We start from the raw sequence: 22,281 nt of genomic DNA, 5'->3' as shown, positions 1-22,281 counted from the left end.
CAGCTAGTACCACTATTTCTAAATATACTATCAAAATATTAAACTGCACATAAATTATTACAAAATTCCTCCAGTTTTGTTAGGACAGGAGGAAATGGAGTTGATGCCTTCCCCCCGCCATTTTTGTTGTTGAAACACGTACTCTAAATGATAAAATTACAAAAACATTGACCTGAGTACTGAATGAAGTCTGCGATTTTTGAGTTAGGTAGGTTGTTCCCCTGAAAGATCTTTGTCGCAGGCTTTTTTCTTCCCAAAATCCCTTACTTTGTTCAATGTCGCCACCAGCTGAAGGATTTCAGGATGATTAAACTTTCCTGTAAATCAGAATAAGGTAAATATCAGATAAAAACTCTGAAATCAACTTAAACTTCCTCCAGTGCAGTTTTAAAACAATGTACCAACTGAGTAAAGGTATACTTTTCACTGTAACCTTAATTTGAATATGCTTTGGAGGAGGACCAGCAATTTACGAACATCTATGCCACCCAACACAAAATGCTGAAAATACCGCAGGTCAAAAACCATTTGCCTGCATTAAAGATTGCATGCCAAGTCAAGGTAGTGTTGGAAGAATCTTGAACAAGATATGCAATCTCAAGATGAAATGCCTATTTAAGACGACCAGGTGGGAAAGTGGAGTTGAAGGTAATGATCTAATCTACCAGGCTCGGGGACATACGCCTTAGTCTTATTTCTTATGTCGCTAAATTGTATGACTAAATACCTTTTGTTGAATCATAAAATTCCTGTAAGTGGCCAGGCTTTTCTTCCATCTCTTCATATTCAAAAGCTTGTACAATCATTTCAAGTCGATCTAGATCTTTCACATATTTGGCTTCATTACTTGATTGGTTTTCATATTCCTGTAAAAAGATAATTCAAAAATATACTTTTCACTGTCTTCATTTGCTGTTTAAAAAAAAGCACATGAATGAAATTACCTGCAGTCCTGTTACACTTGCTCTGTGCATAACATTAAAGCTAGAGGCTGCAACTATGATGTACAATTGAACTACTTAGCTTTCATCATATTTGGCATTTCTGTTCTGCAAAACCTCACTATCAGCATAAAGGGCCTGTCCCACTTGGCGATATTTTTCGGTCAATGATACGTCAGTCAATGGTGCCAGCAGTCGCTGAAAAAATCGCCAAGTGGGACAGGCCCATAAAACCTACTGCAAGTCACGATCATTTGAATGGCTTTCTCTGGGTTCCTTTAAACCATCCCCTAAAACCTTTTCCTTCATCTTCTCCAAGGTTCAAGAACTGCTCATGGTGTTAAGTCAAAACCATTTGCACATTTTCAAGCTTTGCAATAATCCATCCCTAAATTTCTCAAAAATAATTAATTTCCATACAATAACCCTATGTTCAAACACTCTTTCTTGGCTCCCACGACAGGCATCACAACATCTATACTAACATTTTTCTTCAAGGCAGCTGAGATAATTCAATCCACTCACTATTAAAAAAAATCCATCTTTAACCTTCCTTCAACTGTTAAGAACCCAAGCTTAACCACAAACTTCAACGGCATGTCAATCTTGCCTTTAATAATCAAACAGTCAAAGCAGTCTTGCATATGGCTGTGAAGATGATGATCAATTCTTTAGTGCTTTCATCTCACTCCTTCAATTCCACTATGTTTAGCATTGGCAGCCAAGAACATGACACAAAATGTGACCTTTTTCTTGGCCTTGTGTTTTCTACATACTCCAGAATTTCTTACATTTGCACAGACAAGGGGATTAAGTAGAATGGAAGAAATTTGAGGAAGGACATTCTTGCAGTGCAGCGTAGGTTTATAAGGTTAATTCCCGGGATGGCGGGACTGTTATATGCTGAGAGAATGGACCAGCTGGGCTTGTACACTCTGTAGTTTAGAAGGATGAGAGGAAATCTCATTGAAACATATAAGATTGTTAAGGGCTTGGACACGCTAGAGGCAGGAAACATGTTACCGATGTTGGGGGAGTCCAGAACCAGGGGCCACAGTTTAAGAATAAGGAGTAAGCCATTTAGAACGGAGACGAGGAAACACTTTTTCTCACAGAGAGTGGTGAGTCTGTGGAATTCCCTGCCAGGGCGGTGGAGGCAGGTTCTCTGGATGCTTTCAAGAGAGAGCTAGATAGGGCACAAAGGGCCAAATGTCCTACTCCTGCACCTATTGCCTATTGAAATTGTAGGTGTAAGCCACACAAATCCTCCATTCTACTCCACCATTGAATAATACTCCACCATTGAATAAGATCACAACAGCCTTAAGTGGACAGCCTCAAGCTCTTTGCCCCATTTTGAGATTTCCACACCAAATGAAACATCCTCAAAGCTGAATGGAGTGATCTAGCCCCAAACTTAAAGCACACAAAGGTTTGTAGGAAACATATGATCTATTTATGAATGAGGTTAATGATACTGAATCCAAGCAATATACAGTGCATTCAGACACCTTCACTTTGTCCACATTTTGTTGTTACAGGCCAATTTAAAATGGATTAAATTTTTTTTTTTTATCATCAATACCCCAGGTGTTTAGAAATGTTTGCAAAGTAATTAAAAATAAATAACTGAAATATCACATTTACATAAGTAGTCAGACCCTTTGCTATGACATTCAAAATTGAGCTTAGGCTCATCCTGTTTCCATTGATTATCCTTGAGATGTTTCTACAACTTGATTGGAGTCCACCAGTGGTAAATTAAATTGATTGGACGTGATTTGGAATGGCACACACCTGTCTAAAAAAGGCCCCACAGTCGACAGTGCATGTCAGAGCAAAAACCAAGCCATGAAGACGAAGGAATTGTCCATAAACCTCCGAGACAGGATTATGTCGAGACACAGATCTGGGGAAGGGTATAAAACAATTTCTGCAGCATTGCAGGTCCCGAAGAGCACAGTGGCTTCCGTCATTATTAAATGGAAGAACTTTGGAGCCACCAGGACTCTTCATAAAGCTGGCTGCCAGGCCAAACTGAGCAAACGGGGGAGAAGGACCTTGGTTAGGGAGGTGACCAAGAACCTGATGGTCACTCTGACAGAGCTCCAGAGTTCCTCTGTGGAGATGGGAGAACCTTCCAGAAGGACAACTATATTTCCAGCAATCGGGCCTTTATGGTAGAGTGGCCAAACGGAAGCCACTCCTCAGTAAAAGGCACATGACAGCCCGCTTGGAGTTAGCCAAAAGGCACCTAAAAGACCAAGATTGAAATCTGGCCTGAATGCCAAGCGTCACGTCTGGAGGAAACCAGGCACCGCTCATCATCTGGCCAATAGCATACCTACGGTGAAGCATGGTGGTGGCAGCATCATGCTGTGGGGATGTTTTTCAGTGGCAGGAACTGGGAGACTAGTCAGGATCGAGGCAAAGATGAACGGAGCAAAGTACAGAGATCCTTGATGAAAACCTGCTCCAGAGCATTCTGGACCTCAGACTGAAGGTTATGCACACAGTCAAGACAATGCAGGAGTGTCTTTGTGCCAAGTCTGTGAATGTCCTTGAGTGGCCCAGCTAGAGCCTGGACTTGAACCCGATCGAACATCTCTAGAGGGATCTGAAAATAGCTGTGCATCAATGCTCCCCATCCAACCTTGAGCTTGAGAGGATCTTCAGCAAAGAATGGGAGAAATTACCCAAATACAGGTGTGCCAAGCTTATAGCATCATACCCAAGAAGACTTGAGGCTGTAATCGCTGCCAAAGGTGCCCCAACAAAGTACTGAGTAAAGGGTCTGAATATTTACGTAAAGGTGATATTTTAGTTATTTCCTTTTAATTGCTTTGCAAAACTGTTTTCACTTTTTTATTATGGGGTATTGTGTGGAGATTGATGATAAAAACAATTAATTTAATCAATTTTAGAATAAGGCTGTAACGTAACAAAATGTGGAAAAGTGAAGAGGTCTGAATACTTTCTGAATGTACTGTACATCACACAAATGTCAAAAATGAGAGAAATCAGTTAAAGGAAGTGGTGCAAAAGGTCTTACCAATTAACCTATTGGAAATATGCACTACAACAGACTGGTCAGTTTTTTTTTCTACATAATGATGTAGACCAAAGAATCAATTTCCTTATTTAAAAAAGAACCTCTCCCATTGTGAGTTATAAACTGCAAGAATGAGAGAGAAATTCTTGTCACTCTTGACACAACTTTGCTCCATGCCACCAATTTTAATACACCTATTGCCGTGTCAGTAACATTGCTGACCTGAGGCCTTCTTTGCATTATCCAGAATTGTGAAATTCAATGAGGGATTATAGTTATTGCTTTTTATAAGCATCTTTGAAAAATGTCTATGCTTTCTGCAGTATGTTATTTTTAAACATAACTTGATAAGGATAGTAATAATGCACAACGTTTATGGGGGGAATTAGCTCATTGTGCTGGACATTTACAAATTCAAAAACAGAAATAATTCAACCTGTAGCTCACCTGCCAAAGTTCCAGAATCTCTCTTCCCGCCTCATTGCTTAAGAGTCCTGTTAAATATTTCATAGCCTCCTAAGGGAAAACATGAACAATTCTGCATCAATGCATATAATCTAAAATAAACAATAATTGATATACAGCGGCTTTTAAAGTGCACTACAGAGTAAACACACGGTCTAAGCATTTCCCTATGGAAATGGCAGGCTCAGAATACTGCTAACACTTTTTCCATGTTAACGCATTACTGTTTTCCTCATTTCCACACCTGGTGTGTTTCTGCAAATCTAATGTTGTTTATACTCCAATATGGAGACATTACTTTGATCTCTTATTGTCCCCATTGCCTTTACCCGATTACCTTTTGAGCTCGGTTTTCCAGAAAGGTGGCAAAATCACTCTCTTTTGATCACTGGTGTGTGTAATGCTCTATGCTTTACCTTTCAGTTTTCAAACTTTGTTCCAAAATTATGACTATTTATATTTTACCTTTATAAATTAAATTATTTTTAAAATTTAGTATACAAGGTATGCAGCAGCAAGACCGTACTCGAGGGCAAAAATGCACACAATAATCTTCCATGTTCTTTCAACTGTATCAGTAAAATGCAAGTATTTCATAAACAGAGCTCCCTTTTTGATCTCCCCAATAGAAATCCTTTTCAAATAGGTTTCACAATCGCTCCAATAGACTTCATTCTATTCAGAGAGAAGAACAGAAAAAATATGGGATCATTTCTGGATAGATTTTGAAAGTTGTCCCAACATTCGTGGCTCCTCTCTGTTGATATTTTATTTGAACTGGAGAAACACCCTGCATTAAAAACATGTGCCCGAAAATAAGTAATCTTAGTAGTATCCGGAAGCACCCACTTAGGAATTTCAACCAGGGAAGACTCCATTGGAACCTACTTCTTCTCTTCTATGTTTTTCCTCTTTACTAATGTTGTCCTTTGGTGCTATGTCCCCCACAATGCACTCTGCCATGTCATGAACCAGGGCTAATTTAATGCATCTGCAAAGAAATGGATAAAAAATGTAAGGAAAAAAAGCTGAAGGCAGCAGTTGGCCCCTAACGATTATCCCACCATTCAATGCTATTTTGGCTGATCCAATCCTGACCTCAATGCCACCTTCCCATTCTTTCCTACACCACAGAAAGTAAAACATAGAGCAGTACTGCTCAGGGACAGGCCCTTTGGACAAAATGTTTGTGCCAAACACAATTACCTCTACCTGCACTTGACCAATATCCATCTTAATGCTTCACTGAATATCTATATGCTCATCTAAAAGCCTCTTAAATGCCACTACCACTATCTGCCTCCATCACCACTCCTGGCAGCGGATTCCGAGCTATGGTCTGTGTAAATAAAATCCTTGCCCTTCCCATTTCTTTTAAACCTTCCCCCTCTAACTTAAAAGCGATGCCCTCTAGTCTTTGAAATGTACTCCTCGGGAAAAAATTACTGACCACCTTATGAATGCCTCTCATAAATTTATATACCTATCAGATCACCCCTCAACCTCTGATGCTCCAGAGAAAATTATTCAAGTTTGTCCAACCTCTACGAGCTAATACAGTCTAATCCAGGCAGCATCCTGCTAAACCACTTCTGGCTCCTTTCCAAAGCCTCCATATCCTTCCTGTAATTAGGCAACCAGAACTGTACACAAACTCCAAATGTGACCGTATAAATTTGCAACATAACTTCACGATTTTTATATTCAAAGATCTGACTGATTCAACCTTTTACATTCATTTCACATAAAGTGCAAGTGAAATGAATTTACGTTGAAAAAGAACACACAAAAACCACAATAAAAATGTAACACAAACATCTGCCTTCTGTGGCAGATAATTCCAGATTCACAACTATCTGGGTGAAAAATGTTTTTCCTCATCTCAGTCCTAAATGGCCAACCCCTTATTCTTAAACTGTGACCCCTGGTTCTGGACTCTCCCAACATCAGGAACATTTTTTTCTGTACCTAGCCTGTCCAATCCTTTAAGAATTGTATATGTTTCTATAAGATCTCCTCTCATCCTTCTAAATTCCAGTAAATACAAGCCCATACCTCACATTTATCCACATTATACTGCATCTGCCCACTCACCCAACCTATCCAAGTCACCCTGCAGCCTCATCGCAGCTCACACTACCACCCAGCTTTGTGTCATCTGCAAATCTGGAGATGTCACCTTTAATTCCTTCGTCTAAATCGTTAATATATATTATAAATACCTGGGGTCCCGGCACCGACCTTTGAGGCACCCCACTAGTCACTGCCTGCCATTCTGAAAAGGATTCTTAGAGCAGCTTGTATTGGAGCCTACCAGGGAGAAAGCAATTCTGGATTTTATGTAATGAACCCAATTTGATAAAGGAACTTGAGGTTAATGAGCCATTAGGATATAGTGACCATAATATGGTCAGGTTTAATCTACAAATGGAGAGGGAGAAGGGCAGATCAGAGGTGTCAGTGTTACAGTTGAATAAAGTTGACTATGGGGCCATGAGGGAGCTGGCGAAAGTTGACTGGAAAGATATCCTAGCGGGAATGACTGTGGAACAACAATGGCAGGTTTTTCTAGGAATAATACAGAAGGTGCAGGATCAGTTCATTCCTAGAAGGAAGAAAGATTCCAAGGGGAGTAAGGGGCGACCGTGGCTGATGAGCGGGAAGCAAGAGGATTGGTTAACGTTTAAAGAGCAACAGAAGATAACTAAAAAGGCAATACGGAGAGAAAAGATGAGGTACGAAGGTAAGCTAGCCAAGAATATAATGGAGGATAGCAAAAGCTTCTTTAGGTATGTGAAGAGGAAAAAATTAGTTAAGACCAAAGTTGGACCCTTGAAGACCGAAAAAGGTGAATTTATTATGGGGAACAGGTACTTTGGATCCGTCTTCACTAAGGAGGACACAAACAATCTTCCTGATATAGTAGTGGCCAGAGGATCTGGGGTGACGGAGGAACTGAAGGAAATCCACATTAGGCAGGAAATGGTGTTAGGTAGACTGATGGGAATGAAGGCTGATAAATCCTCAGGGCCTGATGGTCTGCATCCCAGGGTACTTATGGAAGTGGCTCTAGAAATCATGGATTCATTGGTGATAATTTTCCAATGTTCTATAGACTCAGGATCAGTTCCTGTGGATTGGAGGGTAGCTAATGTTATCCCACTTTTTAAGAAAGGCAGGAGAGAGAAAACAGGAATTATAGACCAGTTAGCCTGACATCGGTGGTGGGGAAGATGCTGGAGTCAATAATAAAAGATGAAATAGCCGCATATTTGGATAGCAGTAACTGGATCGGTCTGAGTCAGCATGGATTTACGATGGGGAAATCATGCTTGACTAATCTTCTGGAATTCTTTGAGGATGTAACTAGGAAAATGGACAAGGGAGAGTCAGTGGATGTCGTGCACCTGGACTTTCAGAAAGCATTTGATAAAGTCCCACATAAGTGGTTAGTGGGCAAAATTAGGGCACATGGTATTGGGGGTAGAGCACTGACATGGATAGAAAATTGGTTGGCAGACAGGAAACAAAGAGTAGGGATTAACGGGTCCCTTTCAGAATGGCAGGTAGTGACTAGTGGGGTACCGCAAGTCTCAGTGCTGGGACCGCAGCTATTTACAATATACATCAATGATTTGGATGAAAGGATTCAAAGTAACATTAGAAAATTTGCAGATGACACAAAACTTTGTGGTAGTGTGAACTGTGAGGAGGATGCTATGAGAATGCAGGGTGAATGGACAGGTTGTGTGAGTGGGCAGATGCATGGCAGATTAAGTTTAATGAGGATAAATGTGAGGTTGTCCACTTTGGTAGCAAAAACAGGAAGGCAGATTGCTATCTAAATGGCGTCAAGTTGGGAAAAGGGGAAGTACAACGGGATCTGGGGGTTCTTGTTCATCAGTCTATGAAAGTAAGCATGCAGGTACAGCAGGCAGTGAAGAAAGCGAATGGCATGTTGGCCTTTATAACAAGAGGAATCAAATATAGGAGCAAAGAGGTCCTTCTGCAGCTGTACAGAGCCGTAGTGAGACCACACCTGGAGTATTGTGTACAGTTTTGGTCCCCTAATTGGAGGAAGGACATTCTTGCTTTTGAGGGAGTGCAGCGTAGGTTTACAAGGTTAATTCCCAGGATGGCGGGACTGTCATATGCTGAGAGAATGGAGCGACTGGGCTTGTACACTCTGGAGTTTAGAAGGATGAGAGGGTATCTTATTGAAACATATAAGATTGTTAAGGGTTTGGACACACTAGAGGCAGGAAACATGTTCCTGATGTTGGGGGAGTCCAGAACCAGGGGCCACAGTTTAAGAATAAGGGGTAAGCCAATTAGAACGGAGATGAGGAAACACTTTTTCTCACAGAGAGTTGTGAGTCTGGAATTCTCTGCCTTAGAGGGCCGTGGAGGCCGGTTCTCTGGATACTTTCAAGAGCTAGATAGGGCTCTTAAAAATCGCAGAGTCAGGGAATATGGGGAGAAGGCAGGAACGGGGTACTGATTGGGGATGATCAGCCATGATCGCAGTAAATGGCGGTGCTGGATCGAAGGGCCGAATGGCCTACTCCTGCACCTATTGTCTATTGTCTATTGAGAGAAACAAATTATAGAAACAGATTACCAGATTAATTGAGAAACAGAAGAAACGAATGGAATCAGTACAGAACGCGAGCAAAGTGAAATCTAATATGAACCAACTATGAAACCTGTACCAAGAGGTTGGAAAGAAACAAAATGTGCTGCTGTGTTCACAGCCGTCTCGGGGAGAACGCAGAAGACACATCCAGTGGTGGGAAGACAAGGTGAAGATATTCAATGGTTTCATGGATAAGGCAAAGGAGTGGTTATCTGAAATTATACCACAACTTACGTGCTTAGTACCTGGAAGTGTGATGCAACAAGGTGCCAGAATGGAAGATGAAATTACACTACAAGATAATATCTCGAAAGTATCTAATAATAATAATTTAATAATAATAATAATAATTTTATTTATAGAGCACTTTAAAAACAAACATAGCTGCAACAAAGTGCTGTACATCACTAATCATTGACAAAAAAGTTAATACACACCAAAAATAACAATCAAAAGAAATAGTAGGAAAAGACAAGTAAAATAAAGAAACATCAAAAACACCACAAACAGAAGTAAAGCCTCAGGCATGGTCAAAAGTCAGGGAGTACAAATGTGTTTTAACACTTGATTTGAAGATGGACAGAGAAGGGGCCTGTCTGATGTGCAACGGCAGGGTGTTCCAGAGTGCCGGAGCAGCAACAGAGAAAGCTCTATCCCCTCTGAGCCTCCGACTAGACCTCGGTACCTCCAGGAGCAGCTGACCAGCTGACCTGAGGGACCGGGCAGGAGCGTATGGGTGGAGCAGCTCAGAGAGGTAAGGCGGGGCGAGCCCATTCAGAGATTTAAAAACAAATAACAGTATCTTAAAATGAACTCGAAAGTGCACCGGGAGCCAGTGGAGAGAGGCCAGAATTGGCGACATGTGCTCCCTCTTTCGAGTCCCTGTTAAAAGGCGAGCAGCAGCATTTTGAACCAACTGGAGACGAGCCAGTGAAGAACGAGCAACACCAAAATAGAGCGCGTCACAGTAATCCAGCCTAGATGTAATAAAGGCATGGATTACTGTCTCAAAATGCTCCGCTCGAGAATGGGCTTCACCTTCGCCAGCTTCCTTAGGTGAAAGAAGCTGGACTTAACCACCGCGCATATTTGGCGATCTAATTTAAAGTCACTGTCCATCCTAAAACCCAGGTTCACAACTGTTGGCTTCACGTACCTTGACAATGGACCTAAATCAACAAATGGAGGTTCACGGCAGCCATTGGGATCAAATAAAATCACCTCTGTCTTCTTTTCATTAAATCCAAGAAAGTTTAGGGCCAACCAGGACTTAATGTCATCAAGACAAGACAGAAGCGATTTTACAGAAAAGGCATCTTCCCCCCTCAGCGGCAAATAAAGCTGGGTATCATCTGCATAACAGTGGAAAGAGATGCCATGCTTTCTAAGGATGGAACCCAGAGGAAGTATGTACAGCGAGAAAAGCAGGGGCCCCAGAATCGAACCCTGTGGAACCCCATATGACAGGGGATCGGAAGAGGATTCAAACCCAGCAAGGCTAACACACATGGTTCTGCCCGCCAGATAGGACCTGAACCATCCCAGGGCACTGCCGCAGATGCCCACTAACTGCTGTAGCCGAGATAACAAGATATTATGGTCCACCGTATCAAAGGCGGCAGACAAGTCCAGCAGGACAAGAACCACACAATCCCCAGAATCATTAGCCAGGAGGATGTCGTTAAAAACCCTTAGCAATGCTGACTCCGTGCTGTGCATGGTTTTAAATCCAGACTGGAAGATCTCCCGAATATCATGCTCCTCCAGGAATAGTTTCAGCTGAGCATAAACAACTCTTTCCAGTAATTTAGAAATAAAAGGCAATTTCGAGATGGGGGTCAAATGGGACAGTCGAGGATGGAGTTAAAGGGATAGGAGAGTATGGCCAAGTGTAATAGGGATCGATGTGAAAGGTGAGATGCGTAAGGAATTAAAAGTATTGTATATGAATGCGCGAAGTATAAGAAGTAAAGTCTAAAATTGGCCAGAACAGATTGATCCAGGCCAGGTTTCTTAAGTAGTGGTTGCACTACCGCATGTTTAAAACTCACGGGCACAACCCCAGAACACAAGCTGCTGTTAATAATGGTAAGAACCGACTGCCCAATACTAGGGAAAACCACCTTGAAAAAGATGTGGAGGGACCGCATCACAAGGAGAACCCGATGGCTTAATATGGGAAACCACATCCTTTAAATACGATATAGTCACAGGCTCAAACTCGTCGAATACCACCAGACAAGGGACCGTAACAGAAGGGTCAGTGGCAGGTGCTGAAATGTGAGCCCTTAAGGAAACAACCTTATCAACAAAAAAGTGCAGGAAGTCATTACACATTTCAGGTGAAGCTTCCAGACAGACAGGCTGCGGGGCATTTAGAACAGAGTCAATGATTTCAAATAGCACACGAGGGTTGTTACACTTTGACACAATAATTTTAGACAGGTACTCTCTCTTGGCCTTTTTAACACTGTTTTGGTAGTGACGCCAACAGTCCCTGAGAATTTGAAGTGAAACCTGTAGCCTGTCCTTCCTCCACTTTCGCTCAGCTCTACGACACTCCCGTCGTGCTGCACGAGTCACTGCACTGAACCAGGGTTCAGGTTTAGCCCTCGGCTTCAACGATCTTAACGGAGCCACAGAGTCCAGTATAGTCCTGCATGAAGAATGAAACCACGAACTAATCTCCTCCGTACCAAGAGGAGTGGACACAGAGGGGGCGCAGAGCTGATCGAAAGCAGCAGAGAACTTGCCAGCAATAAAAGGGTTAAAAGACCGACAGCGCCGAGCAGACACCACAGGCAAAATTACTTCACAGGAGAAATTGACATCAAACAATACAGGCATATGATCTGAAAATGCACAATCAGAGATTTCCAAATTCAACACAGACAAGCCATGAGAGAGAACAAGGTCCAGTGTATGTCCATGTTTGTGTGTGGGACCAGACACACACTGGACAAAATCAAAAGAGTCAACAAGGCTGAAAAAGTCCTTCACTAACGGCTTATCAGGACAGCACACATGGATGTTAAAGTCCCCAACCAAAAGGACACGATCATAGTTGGGCATGATCCCAGCCAGAAAATCAGAGAATTCATTTACAAAGTCCTTATTATACTTGGGCGGTCGGTAGATGACTGCACAAAGCACCGGTTTGGACCGGCCCACTTCAAATAAAGTTGCTTCGAAACTGGAGAAAGAAGATGATAGAGGGCATTGCCTGCACTTAAAGTTATTTTTATAAACAGCCACTGTTCCTCCTTCACAGCTCGAAATCCGAGGTGAGTTGAAATAAGAGCAGCAAATCTACACAAAGATCAGGTCATAAATCTGGTTCTACAGCCAGTAGAGGGTTCTATCAAGGGTTTCTGCTTGATTGGGATTTGAAGCTGATCTCGCCGCTCTCTCAATAGAAGCGGATGCCTTGAAGATGAAACATGAGATTGAGCAAAAGGAAGAAGAGATGAGGCGAGAAGAAGAAGAGATGACACGACAAAAAGAAGAGATGACGCATCAGCAGGAGCAGCTGGGGCGACGAAAGGAACAACTGGAACTAGACACAAAGATGTGGTGGCCAAATCAAAGAAGGAGATATTGGAAAAAAAATGTCAATCTGCAGCTCTAGATCATCGAAGACGATGAGCTCTGGACCAAGAGAGAAAACGACTCCAATTAAATCAACAGTTAGATCAATTCCACAATTGAGAACCACCAGATCACATTGACACAATATACAGCCGGTAAAACTTAATCTCAGCAAATGGGTGCTAGACGAAAACAAGCTACTTATGGGGTCATTGGAGAGGCCCGGGACAAAATAAGATCAGAATACACTTTTCCAAGGCCTGATGCACATGCTCGAGCAGGCCAATTTTAGTCACCAACCTCTATCTAAGCCTCAAGCTCATCGACTTTACTTCTTATACTTCGCGCATTCATATACAATACTTTTAATTCCTTACGCATCTCACCTTTCATATCGATCCCTATTACACTTGGCCATACTCTCCTATCCCTGTACTCTCTTTCCCTTTAACTCCATCCTCGACTGTCCCATTTGACCCCCTACCCCACTTATTCAGTTTAAAACCACCCATGTAGCAGTGGCAAACCTGCCTGGCAGAATGCTGGTCCTCCATCTGTTAAGATGTAATCCGTCCCTTTTGTATAGTTCCCCCTTACTCCAAAACAGATCCCAGTGATCTAAGAATCCAAATCCCTGCCCCGTGCACCAGTTCCTCAGCCACACATTCAGGTCCCATATCTCCCTGTTCCTGCTCTCGGCAGCACGAGGAACTGGAAGCAAACTGGAGATAACCACCCTGGAGGACCTGCTTTTCAGCATTTTTCCGTGCTCTCTAAAGTCACACTGCGGAATATTCATCCCCTTCTTTCTGACATCGTTTGTGCCGACATGCACTACCACTTCCGGCTGTTCACGTTCGCCCTTGAGGATTTTCTGCACTCTGTCCGTGACATCCTGGCACCAGGAAGGCAGCACACCATCCTCGAATCCCGTCTGTTCCTGCAGAAACCCCTGTCCGTAACTCTCACAATGGAGTCTCCAACTACAAAGGCGTTGCTTGACGTTGGCCTCTTTGGTTTTGGCTCAACAGCCCTTTTTGCTTCGCAAGCCAGTCTGCCGCTCAGCGTGATAACGTCTTCTGTCCCGACGGCTTCTAAGTGGGTGAACCTGTTCACAAGAGGTACAACACCCGGGGACGTTTGCATTCCATGTTTCCCTCCCTTTCTCACCGTCACCCACCTTCTCTCTTCCAGTACCTTAGATGTGACAATCTTACTGTAGGTGTAACAATCTTCCTGTAGGAATGAGAGAGGTATTCTACCTCTCTCATTCTACCACCAGCAGAAATTCCTACATATGATGGAGATCTTTTGCTTTTGTATGAAGCTTTTGTAAAGGCATTAGAAATTAGAATTATTAGAAATTAGAATTACGGATGAAAATGAACGCTTATGATTTCTGGTGAAGTACACAAGTGGAAGTGTTAAGGTACTTGCAGAAAGTTGTCAAAATTAGCCAGACAGCCATGGCTATAAAAAGGCGAGATTACTAAAAGAACATTATGTTAATGAACAGATAACACATACATGGAGAAGGACCATGCTTGGAAAGAAATCAAGGCGGAAAATGGGGAGGCATTGAATGATTATGCAATATTTCTGAGAGGTTGTTGCAGCTCGATGAAAATTTTCGGCCACATAGAGGAAATTAATCATGCAAGTGATACTAGAATCATCATTAGCAAGTTGCCCAGAAGAATGAGAGAAAAGTGGAGAGATGAAGCAGGCGGATTAATGGATGAAAGGAAGCAAGTAGCCAGGCTACCAGTGGATTTCTTGGACAAGGAAGCACGGTACATGTTAGAGCCACACTACAGGAATATTAAAAATCATAAACCGATTGCAACTAACAAAGGTTCTACCTATACCAAAACTGAAGAAATATCAGAACCTATGAGAAGTAGTTTTGCTATCACAACCAGACCTGTGGAAAAGACAGATAGAATGAAAAGAAATGTATCTACTAGCAAGCAAATAGTATTTTGTTTGTCATGTGATGAAGTTGGTCACACCATAAGATAGTGTCGAAGATTCAAGATGAAAGAATATGAAGAATAGATGGATTTCTTGAAAGAGAAGGAAATCTGTTTTGGAAGTTTGAAAAAAGGACATATGGTGAGAGCCTGTAAGAGTTGTCTACTTTGTTATAAGTGCAGGCAATATCATCCTGAAGCACTTCACACTGATAAGAAGCTACCAGAGCATTGTGAAGAGGAAGAGCTGGAACAAATAGATGAAGAACTACCAGAGCAAATAGAAGAACATGAACCAGAGCAAACGGAACAGAAGAAGCCAAATACTAGTGATGCTATCACCTCGCCTCAAGTAACTGCTCATATTGTGGCTGGGGTTGAAGCTTATAATTTTTCTATCTTACCAATACAGGTGAGAAATAGTAAGACAAATACAATGTTACAAACATTTGCTTTTCTGGATCACGGAAGTTCGACTACCTTTTGCACCGAAAACCTGACGAGAAGGCTGAATATCAGAAGAAACTAAGATTCGATTACATACCATGACTAAAGATGAGGAGAGGAGTCATTACATTACAAGTATAGATATATCCAGTCTGGATGAAGATCATTTTATACCAATATCTGAAGTGTTTACACATGGAACCATGCCTGTTGGTAGTCAAAATATACCAAGACATGAAGACTTGAAACAATGGACTTACCTGAAGGATGTCAAGATATCTGAAATAAATTCTCTTGTTGATCTACTTATCGGAACGAATGTTTCGACGGCATTGGAACCTATACATATTGTTAGGAGCCAAGGTGATGGGCCGTATGCTACAAAAACCCGACTTGGATGGTTATCTATGGCTCCTTGAAAAGGAACGAAAGCGAGAATCAGAAGAACTATCCTACCATTGCTGTTATTCAAATATCTAATGATAAATTAGAAAAGCCGGTGATGAAGCAATACCTTCATGACTTCAATGAAAGTACCAATAAAGAATCTGAATAGATGTCGAATGAAGAGTTGAAGTTCATGGATATTATGAACTACTCTAAAGATTGACTATTGTCTGTCAACTTACCTTTCAAACAAGAAATGTTAATCTGCCGAATAATCGTCATATGGCAGAGCAACGCAACCAGAATTTGAAACGCAAGTTTGACGAGAATACTACATTTCATGAAGAATCTCTTTGAAGAATAATTTCAACAAGGATGATTGCTTAAAATCCATGTCTACTGAGCAGGAATCAATTCAACCAGCAGAATATCTGACTTCCCTTTGCAATAAGGGAGGATTCACACTTTCCAAGTGGATCAGCGACAATTGTGAAAGTATTCCACTAGATGATAGAGCCAAAGAAACCAGAGAGTTGGATTTGGACAAAGACAATCTGCCAATGGAAAGAGCATTGGGAGTTACTAATGTTGTACAACTGCAATATGTTAACACAGAAGAAAATCCTGCAGATGAAGTTTCCAGAGAACTGACTGCTTCTTAAGCGATAAGAGATGGATCAATGAACTAACGTCTCTCTGTAAGCCTGACGGAGAATGGCCAAAGCTTGAGCTGGGATTTGAAATCTCTGCTAATGATCTGGAAATTAAATCAAACCTAACGGTGAACTTTATTGCTAAAAATCATGTTATTCTTGTGAAGGATTTTCACACTTCAACATTGTTGTTCCAACACATCCATGAGTTGATCGGACATGGAGGAAGACGTTTCATGCTATCAAAGCTTTGGACTGTTATGTTTTGGCCTATATACCGGGTATCATGCCTGATTTTAAGGGTTTGGTGGTGCGCACAGTATGCTTGCTTCTACAAGACGAAAGTGAAGATGGAAGAGTCGATGAAGAATTCTGATTGCGGATATATAGTGCTTGCTATTTTTCCTCGTTAGTATAGTGGTTAATATCCCCGCCTTTCACGCGGGAGACCGGGGTTCAATTCGCCGACGGGAAGCCACGGGTTCAATTCCCTGATTTTTTAACTTTTGATATATGTTAAGCCTTCATGGCTACTTTTTTTGATGTTTATTAATAATTGCCTCGTTATATACTCGGAACAATAAGGGGCCGGTATGTAGTGGCCAATTGGCTTGTTTTGTGTGTTATTAATGATGGCATGTGTCTTTAAATGTTTGACTGCCCGTTATATTGTGGGCGGGATTTATGCGCAGAAACTTAGTGTTTAGTTTAGTTTTGGATCAGCATGGGGAAGGTATACCCTTAGACCATGTGGAGTGTAACGGAGAAACGAGGAGTTTTCTAACCTTTAAAGCGATATGCTGGAGTTCGATGAAGATTATAGTGTATGAGTCGGAAGAAGTTTGGATGACCTTATTGTTTTTAATTAACAATAAAGAATATATTAATCAATAGACTGTATTATGAAGATTTATCTGTGAAGAAGCTCTGAAGGTCTCTGACGGAGAGCTCACATGCGTATAACGACATTCTCCTTAATCATGCAGTCCACTTAGCGGCTAGAGGGCGTAATCCCTTGAACGATATAAAAATCTGCCGCAATACCTGCACCTGCATGCTAACGTCTTGTGTTTTATGTACTAAGGTCCCCAGATTTCTTTGGATTGCAACATTTTATAGTCTCTCTCTATTTAAATAATAATTTGCTTTTTTCATCCTTCCAATGATTACCTCACATTTTCCCATATTATACTCCATTTTGCCTACTTGCTGCACATATGTACATTTAATTACAGGCTTCTTGTCCTTGCTAACACACCTGTGTAATAGCATTGGCTAGTGTACCATAAGCAAATTTGGCTATATTATACATGTTTCCTTCATACAAGGCGTTAAAATAGATTAATAGTTGTGGCCCACAAGCTCACCACAAGTTACTGAGCTGCCAGAAGAAGTGGCGGAGGCAGGTACAATAACAACATTTAAAAGACATTTGGGCAGGTACATAGATAGGAGAAGTTAAGAGGAATAAGGACCAAACATTGGGCAATTGAAACCAGCTTAGATGGGCAGTTTAGTCGAAATAGACTTGTGCTGAAAGGCTGGTTTCTGTGCTGTATGACTGACTTTAAACCTCATGATTGACCCCCCCTAAGCTTGGAGCCCTCACATTCTACCCTGCACTATGGACCCCTCAAGCTGTATTCCTCATGTATATTAAATGAGCTGCCAGAGGCTGATACAATCTCTATACTTATAAAACTCTGATCTTGATTCTTGTTTCTTTATTTGTGTGTGTGTGTGTGTGTGTGTGTGTGTGTGTGTGTGTGTGTGTGTTCACCATCCGCGAAAAAACGACGCGCGGATGATAAATTTTTTACATATTCTGGTAGAGATTTTATTTCTTGAGTTATTAATGAAAATGTTCAAAAATCTGAAAAAACTTTGACAAAAAAGTCTGTCTTTCGTTGATGACGTCACAATGGATCTGCGCGCTGTGTTCCAAGTGCTGTGTTGCACGCGCTGCGAGTGAAGAATGAGCTCTCGGATCAGGTCACTCTCCACCTCCACCTCCTCCTCCTCCTCCCCCCCCCCCCCCCCCCCCCCCCCCCTCCCAGGAATTAAATAAAATGTCTGTTAAATCTTTGCTGTTGAAATAAACAAAGCCTCTTGAAGAGAAGAACAGAATTCAAGAGTCTTCAATATACAATTACTTTTACAAAGATTTAGTGTACTAAACAGAATTATCAAATAAATTAGTGAAACAGAACAATCATAAGATGGTTTCACAGCAGAGTATCATTGCTTGAAACAAATCCAGCGGATTCATTTCCAAATAGACCAATCGTACCAAATATGTACCAATTCCAATTACAGTATTATACTTTTAAATAAAATTATGCTTCAAAAAGCTCATTTGAGGTACTATACCTTTCTTTGCTGAGTTGTTGATCTTCAATTAAGAATGCCATAATAGCCATCCGATACATATGGTCTGACACACTCTCTGGCTTTTTCACATTTCTATATACCCAACCTGTTCGGGGTACTCTCTACAGAAACAAACAGATTTATACACATTTTCAGAATAATTTCAATGTATTCAATCTGTACAGTTGCATCTATATTTACTCAAAATGCTGGTGATATCTACTGTGGACAAAGTAACAGCCTCCACAGGGATTTCCTCTTCACCAACATAAATTCAGCAAGCGAGCCGTGGACACTCTGGGACTGTGGTGTCCACATCACTTTCGTATGCTATAGATTTCTGAGGGACAGCATTGCCCTCGTCTCATCAATTAAAAAAGTCAAAATTCCTATTTCAATTGTGTAACAGCACAGGAGAGGACATGGAGGAAGTAATTTGGAAGCAAAGAGGGTAAAATGACAGGTAACAAATGGGAGTCTTTTAAAGAATAGTTAGCAAGAGTTCTAGACCACCATATTCAGATGAGGGTGAAAGGCAAAGATGGCAAGCTTGGGGAACCTTGGATGACAAGAGATGTTGTAGATTTGATAAGGAAAACATAAGGACATTTATTGCACATATACACAACTGGATATCACTATTTTTAGATTCCTTTCAATATATTATATTCAAACGTGTACACTTTACAGGGCTCGAAATTAGCGGTTGCCCGGGTGCCAATGGCAATCTACAGTCCGGCTCCGACATTTTGCCCGGCTTGGCAAGCACCCAGGACACCTATCATTTAATCCTGAGCGGGCCCCCTCTCTATATCTCACTCTCTCTGTCACTCTCCGTCTCCGCCCGCTATCCGTGTCCGGCTCTCGGGTCTCCGATCGGCACGGCAGGCCGCCTTACACATACACACTGCCACGGCCTGCACATCTTCCCCCTGCACATGCGCATAACCACAGCCAGCACATCATCGGCCGTGGTTGTGCGCATGTGCCGCCCTGCACATGCGCAATGCCATGGCAACTGGTTGGTGCCGGCCACTTTCTCCCTCCCTTTACATTGTGGGAGATCTGGCCGCCATTGCTGTCCAGTTGCCGCCTCACCGCGACCGCTGAAAACCAACGCAGAATCACTGCCTGGAGCTGGAGTAACTCCCTGGAGTAACTCTTGCTTCTTGGATTCCTGGCCCTCCAAAAATATTCCAAATAGAATTTAAACTGGTGGACCCACCACCACCAAACTCCAAACTCTGAAAAATAACAGCCTGTTGCATTGTATCTGTTTCTTTATTGTGTATATATATGGTCTATATGGTATATAGACACACTGAACTTTTATCTCCTGTTCTGTATCATGTTTACATATTCTGTTGTGCTGCAGCAAGCAAGAATTTCATTGCCCTATCTGGGACACATGACAATAAAACTCTCTTGACTTGGACCTAAGCAAAAAAGGGTTCTTGGGACAAAAGAGCCACCTTAAATTTAGTTGCATCTGGTTGGGTACCTATGGTAGGGTGAAGACTATTCCATGCTTGTGTGGGGGAACTCCGTGAAGCAGCCAGCATCTCTGGATAGAAGAAATTGGGTGACGTTTCGGGTAGAGACCCTTCTTTAGATTTCCTCTGGTTTTAGTGTTTTTAGTTTAATTTAATGATACAGCGTGGAAACAGGGTCTTCAGCCCACACCGATCAACCGTGCACAAGTTCTATCCCACACATTAGCAACGTAAGTAAGAGTGTGTTATTCCCTCATGTCCCAGTTAGATCAATGAAATCCTTACTTGCAGCAGCACAACAGAATATGTAAACATAGTACTCTGTAAACAATGTTATAAACGAGAAAATAAAACTCCATACAGACAGCACCCATATTCAGGATTAATTCCAGGTCTCTGGCAATTTTAGGCCGCAACTTCATGGCCAATGTACTGCCCCATAGTCTGGAACTGAATTAAAACATACGGTAGCTGTAAAGGGGGACATAGCGTCACTTAGAGATTTAAGACTGAAAATGGATAGTTTCTTTTTTATAGTTTTTTAGCAGGCGGGTTGGCTAGCGGCCGCTAGTTGGGGCAGGGGGTGAGGCTGGCGGTCCCCAGTCCGTCGGGAAGTGAGTTCCTCGGGGGTTAGGCTGGAATTGACTCTTACGCTGGCTGTTGGCCTGGGGTCGCCGCTGCTCCGGGCCAGAGTCCCGTCGGTCTGGGGCTATCGTTTGGCCCTGCAGGGCAGGCGGAGTTGAGCTGGGGTTGGCATTTCTTCTCCAGGCTGGCTGTGGGCCTATGGGCCGCTGCTCCAGACCAGTGTCCCATTGGTCCAGGATCCCCACGAACGTCTCCGCCTCCCCCGGGCGGGGATGGGACACTCGGGGGGAACGGGGACAGTGGGGACGGTCCAGTGCCAGTTTGGCAGCGCTTGCTGCACCGGGGACCCGGGTCCGATCCTGGCCACGGATGAGGCGCGGGTCTGTGTGCGCGCAGCAGCAGTGTCTCTCCCTGTCTCCCACTCACATCTGCCCCCCCCCCTCTCTCGCTGTTATACCCGTTCTCCTGCTACCTGGCACCCCGTTCCTCATATTAAATATATTCTTACACAAGTTATGAATAAAGATAAGAATTTAGACACAGTTTATACAGCCAGCGCTTTGTTTGCTTTTTCTTTATAGCGAATGACCTTTGGAAAATCCCATGATTCCTTGCGTTTTTCGGAATACCGAACTGTGTTAATTTATTAACATGGAATTTTACCAACAGGGCACAGACTTGCAAAACGGTGAGAGTTACTGGCGCAGAGGTGTATGAAACGTATTGGCCGAGCCAAGTCGCCCTTTCCCTTCCTCCCTCGACATATTTTGCAACTCTTTGCAGAGGAAACATTCAACCCAAAGCCTTGCAACGGAGATCCCGAGTGTTGCGACGCGCGGTGCCTTGGAACCCCGCGTGGACGGGTAACAATGCTTTGGAACCCCGCGTGGACGGGTAACAATGCTTTGGAACCCCGCGTGGACGGGTAACAATGCTTTGGAACCCCGCGTGGACCCGCGTGGACGGGTAACAATGCTTTGGAACCCCGCGTGGACGGGAACTATGGTCGGGCCGGGCGCCAGGGTGAGGTGCAGATGCCTATGCAGAATGTGTAGTAAGGAACTGCAGATGCTGGCTTACACCAAAGATAGACACCAAAGATCTAGCATCTTTGATAGACACTAAATGCTGCAGTAACTCAGCGGGACAGGCAGCATCTCTGGAGCGAATGAATGGGTGACTCTCCCATATCTTCTATCCAGAGATGTTGCATGTCCCGCTGAGTTACTCCAGCATTTTGTGTCTATCTTCTGCAAATGCAGAAGATTATCAGTAACCCCTCACCTTCAGCTGCCCGATAAACCTGATGAACTGCAACAACTTCGCAGCATTCATGGAGCTCGCGCACGCAGCCATTGCTTCTGACCCGGAACTAGCGTCACAGCACGGCGTGCCGACCGGTTCGTTACCGAATCAATGAGCGAGAACGATGCACGCTGCAGGTTATTGAGTCAAAAGCAAAGCTGTATATTCATGGAAATGCGAAACAATGCATATGCTGGAAATATAAAAGAACATAAGCTGCCCAGTGTTTCAAATGGAAAATTTGCTGCCATCGCAGCATCAACGCTGAACAAAATTTCGCACATTATTTTCCAGACCTACAAGCGGACAGATTATCTCCTTCTCAAACTTATTGTTTACAATTTCACGCTCAGTCCCCAGCTCTGAACAGAATTATTTGTCTCCTC

General features: G+C 42.7%; 1 protein-coding gene across 1 annotated transcript in view; it reads right to left on the bottom strand.

The window, feature by feature from the left end:
* Window positions 1-22,033, bottom strand: part of hddc2 (HD domain containing 2) — a 38,563-nt gene extending 16,530 nt beyond the window's left edge. Inside the window, exons 1-6 of the mRNA XM_055635677.1 lie at window positions 21,875-22,033; window positions 18,513-18,634; window positions 5,347-5,449; window positions 4,441-4,509; window positions 728-866; window positions 173-317 (exon numbers count right to left, since the gene is read on the bottom strand). Of these exons, the coding sequence (XP_055491652.1) occupies window positions 205-317; window positions 728-866; window positions 4,441-4,509; window positions 5,347-5,449; window positions 18,513-18,634; window positions 21,875-21,946 (618 nt within the window). The 5' untranslated portion in view covers window positions 21,947-22,033 and the 3' untranslated portion in view covers window positions 173-204. The remainder of the gene's footprint in view (window positions 1-172; window positions 318-727; window positions 867-4,440; window positions 4,510-5,346; window positions 5,450-18,512; window positions 18,635-21,874) is intronic.
* Window positions 22,034-22,281: the final 248 nt, after the last annotated feature.

The sequence above is a fragment of the Leucoraja erinacea genome, chromosome 5 (assembly GCF_028641065.1).
Source record: "Leucoraja erinacea ecotype New England chromosome 5, Leri_hhj_1, whole genome shotgun sequence".
NCBI lineage: Eukaryota > Metazoa > Chordata > Chondrichthyes > Rajiformes > Rajidae > Leucoraja > Leucoraja erinaceus.
Note: the sequence above shows the minus strand (reverse complement) of the source record. Positions and strands in the feature narration are given on the sequence as shown.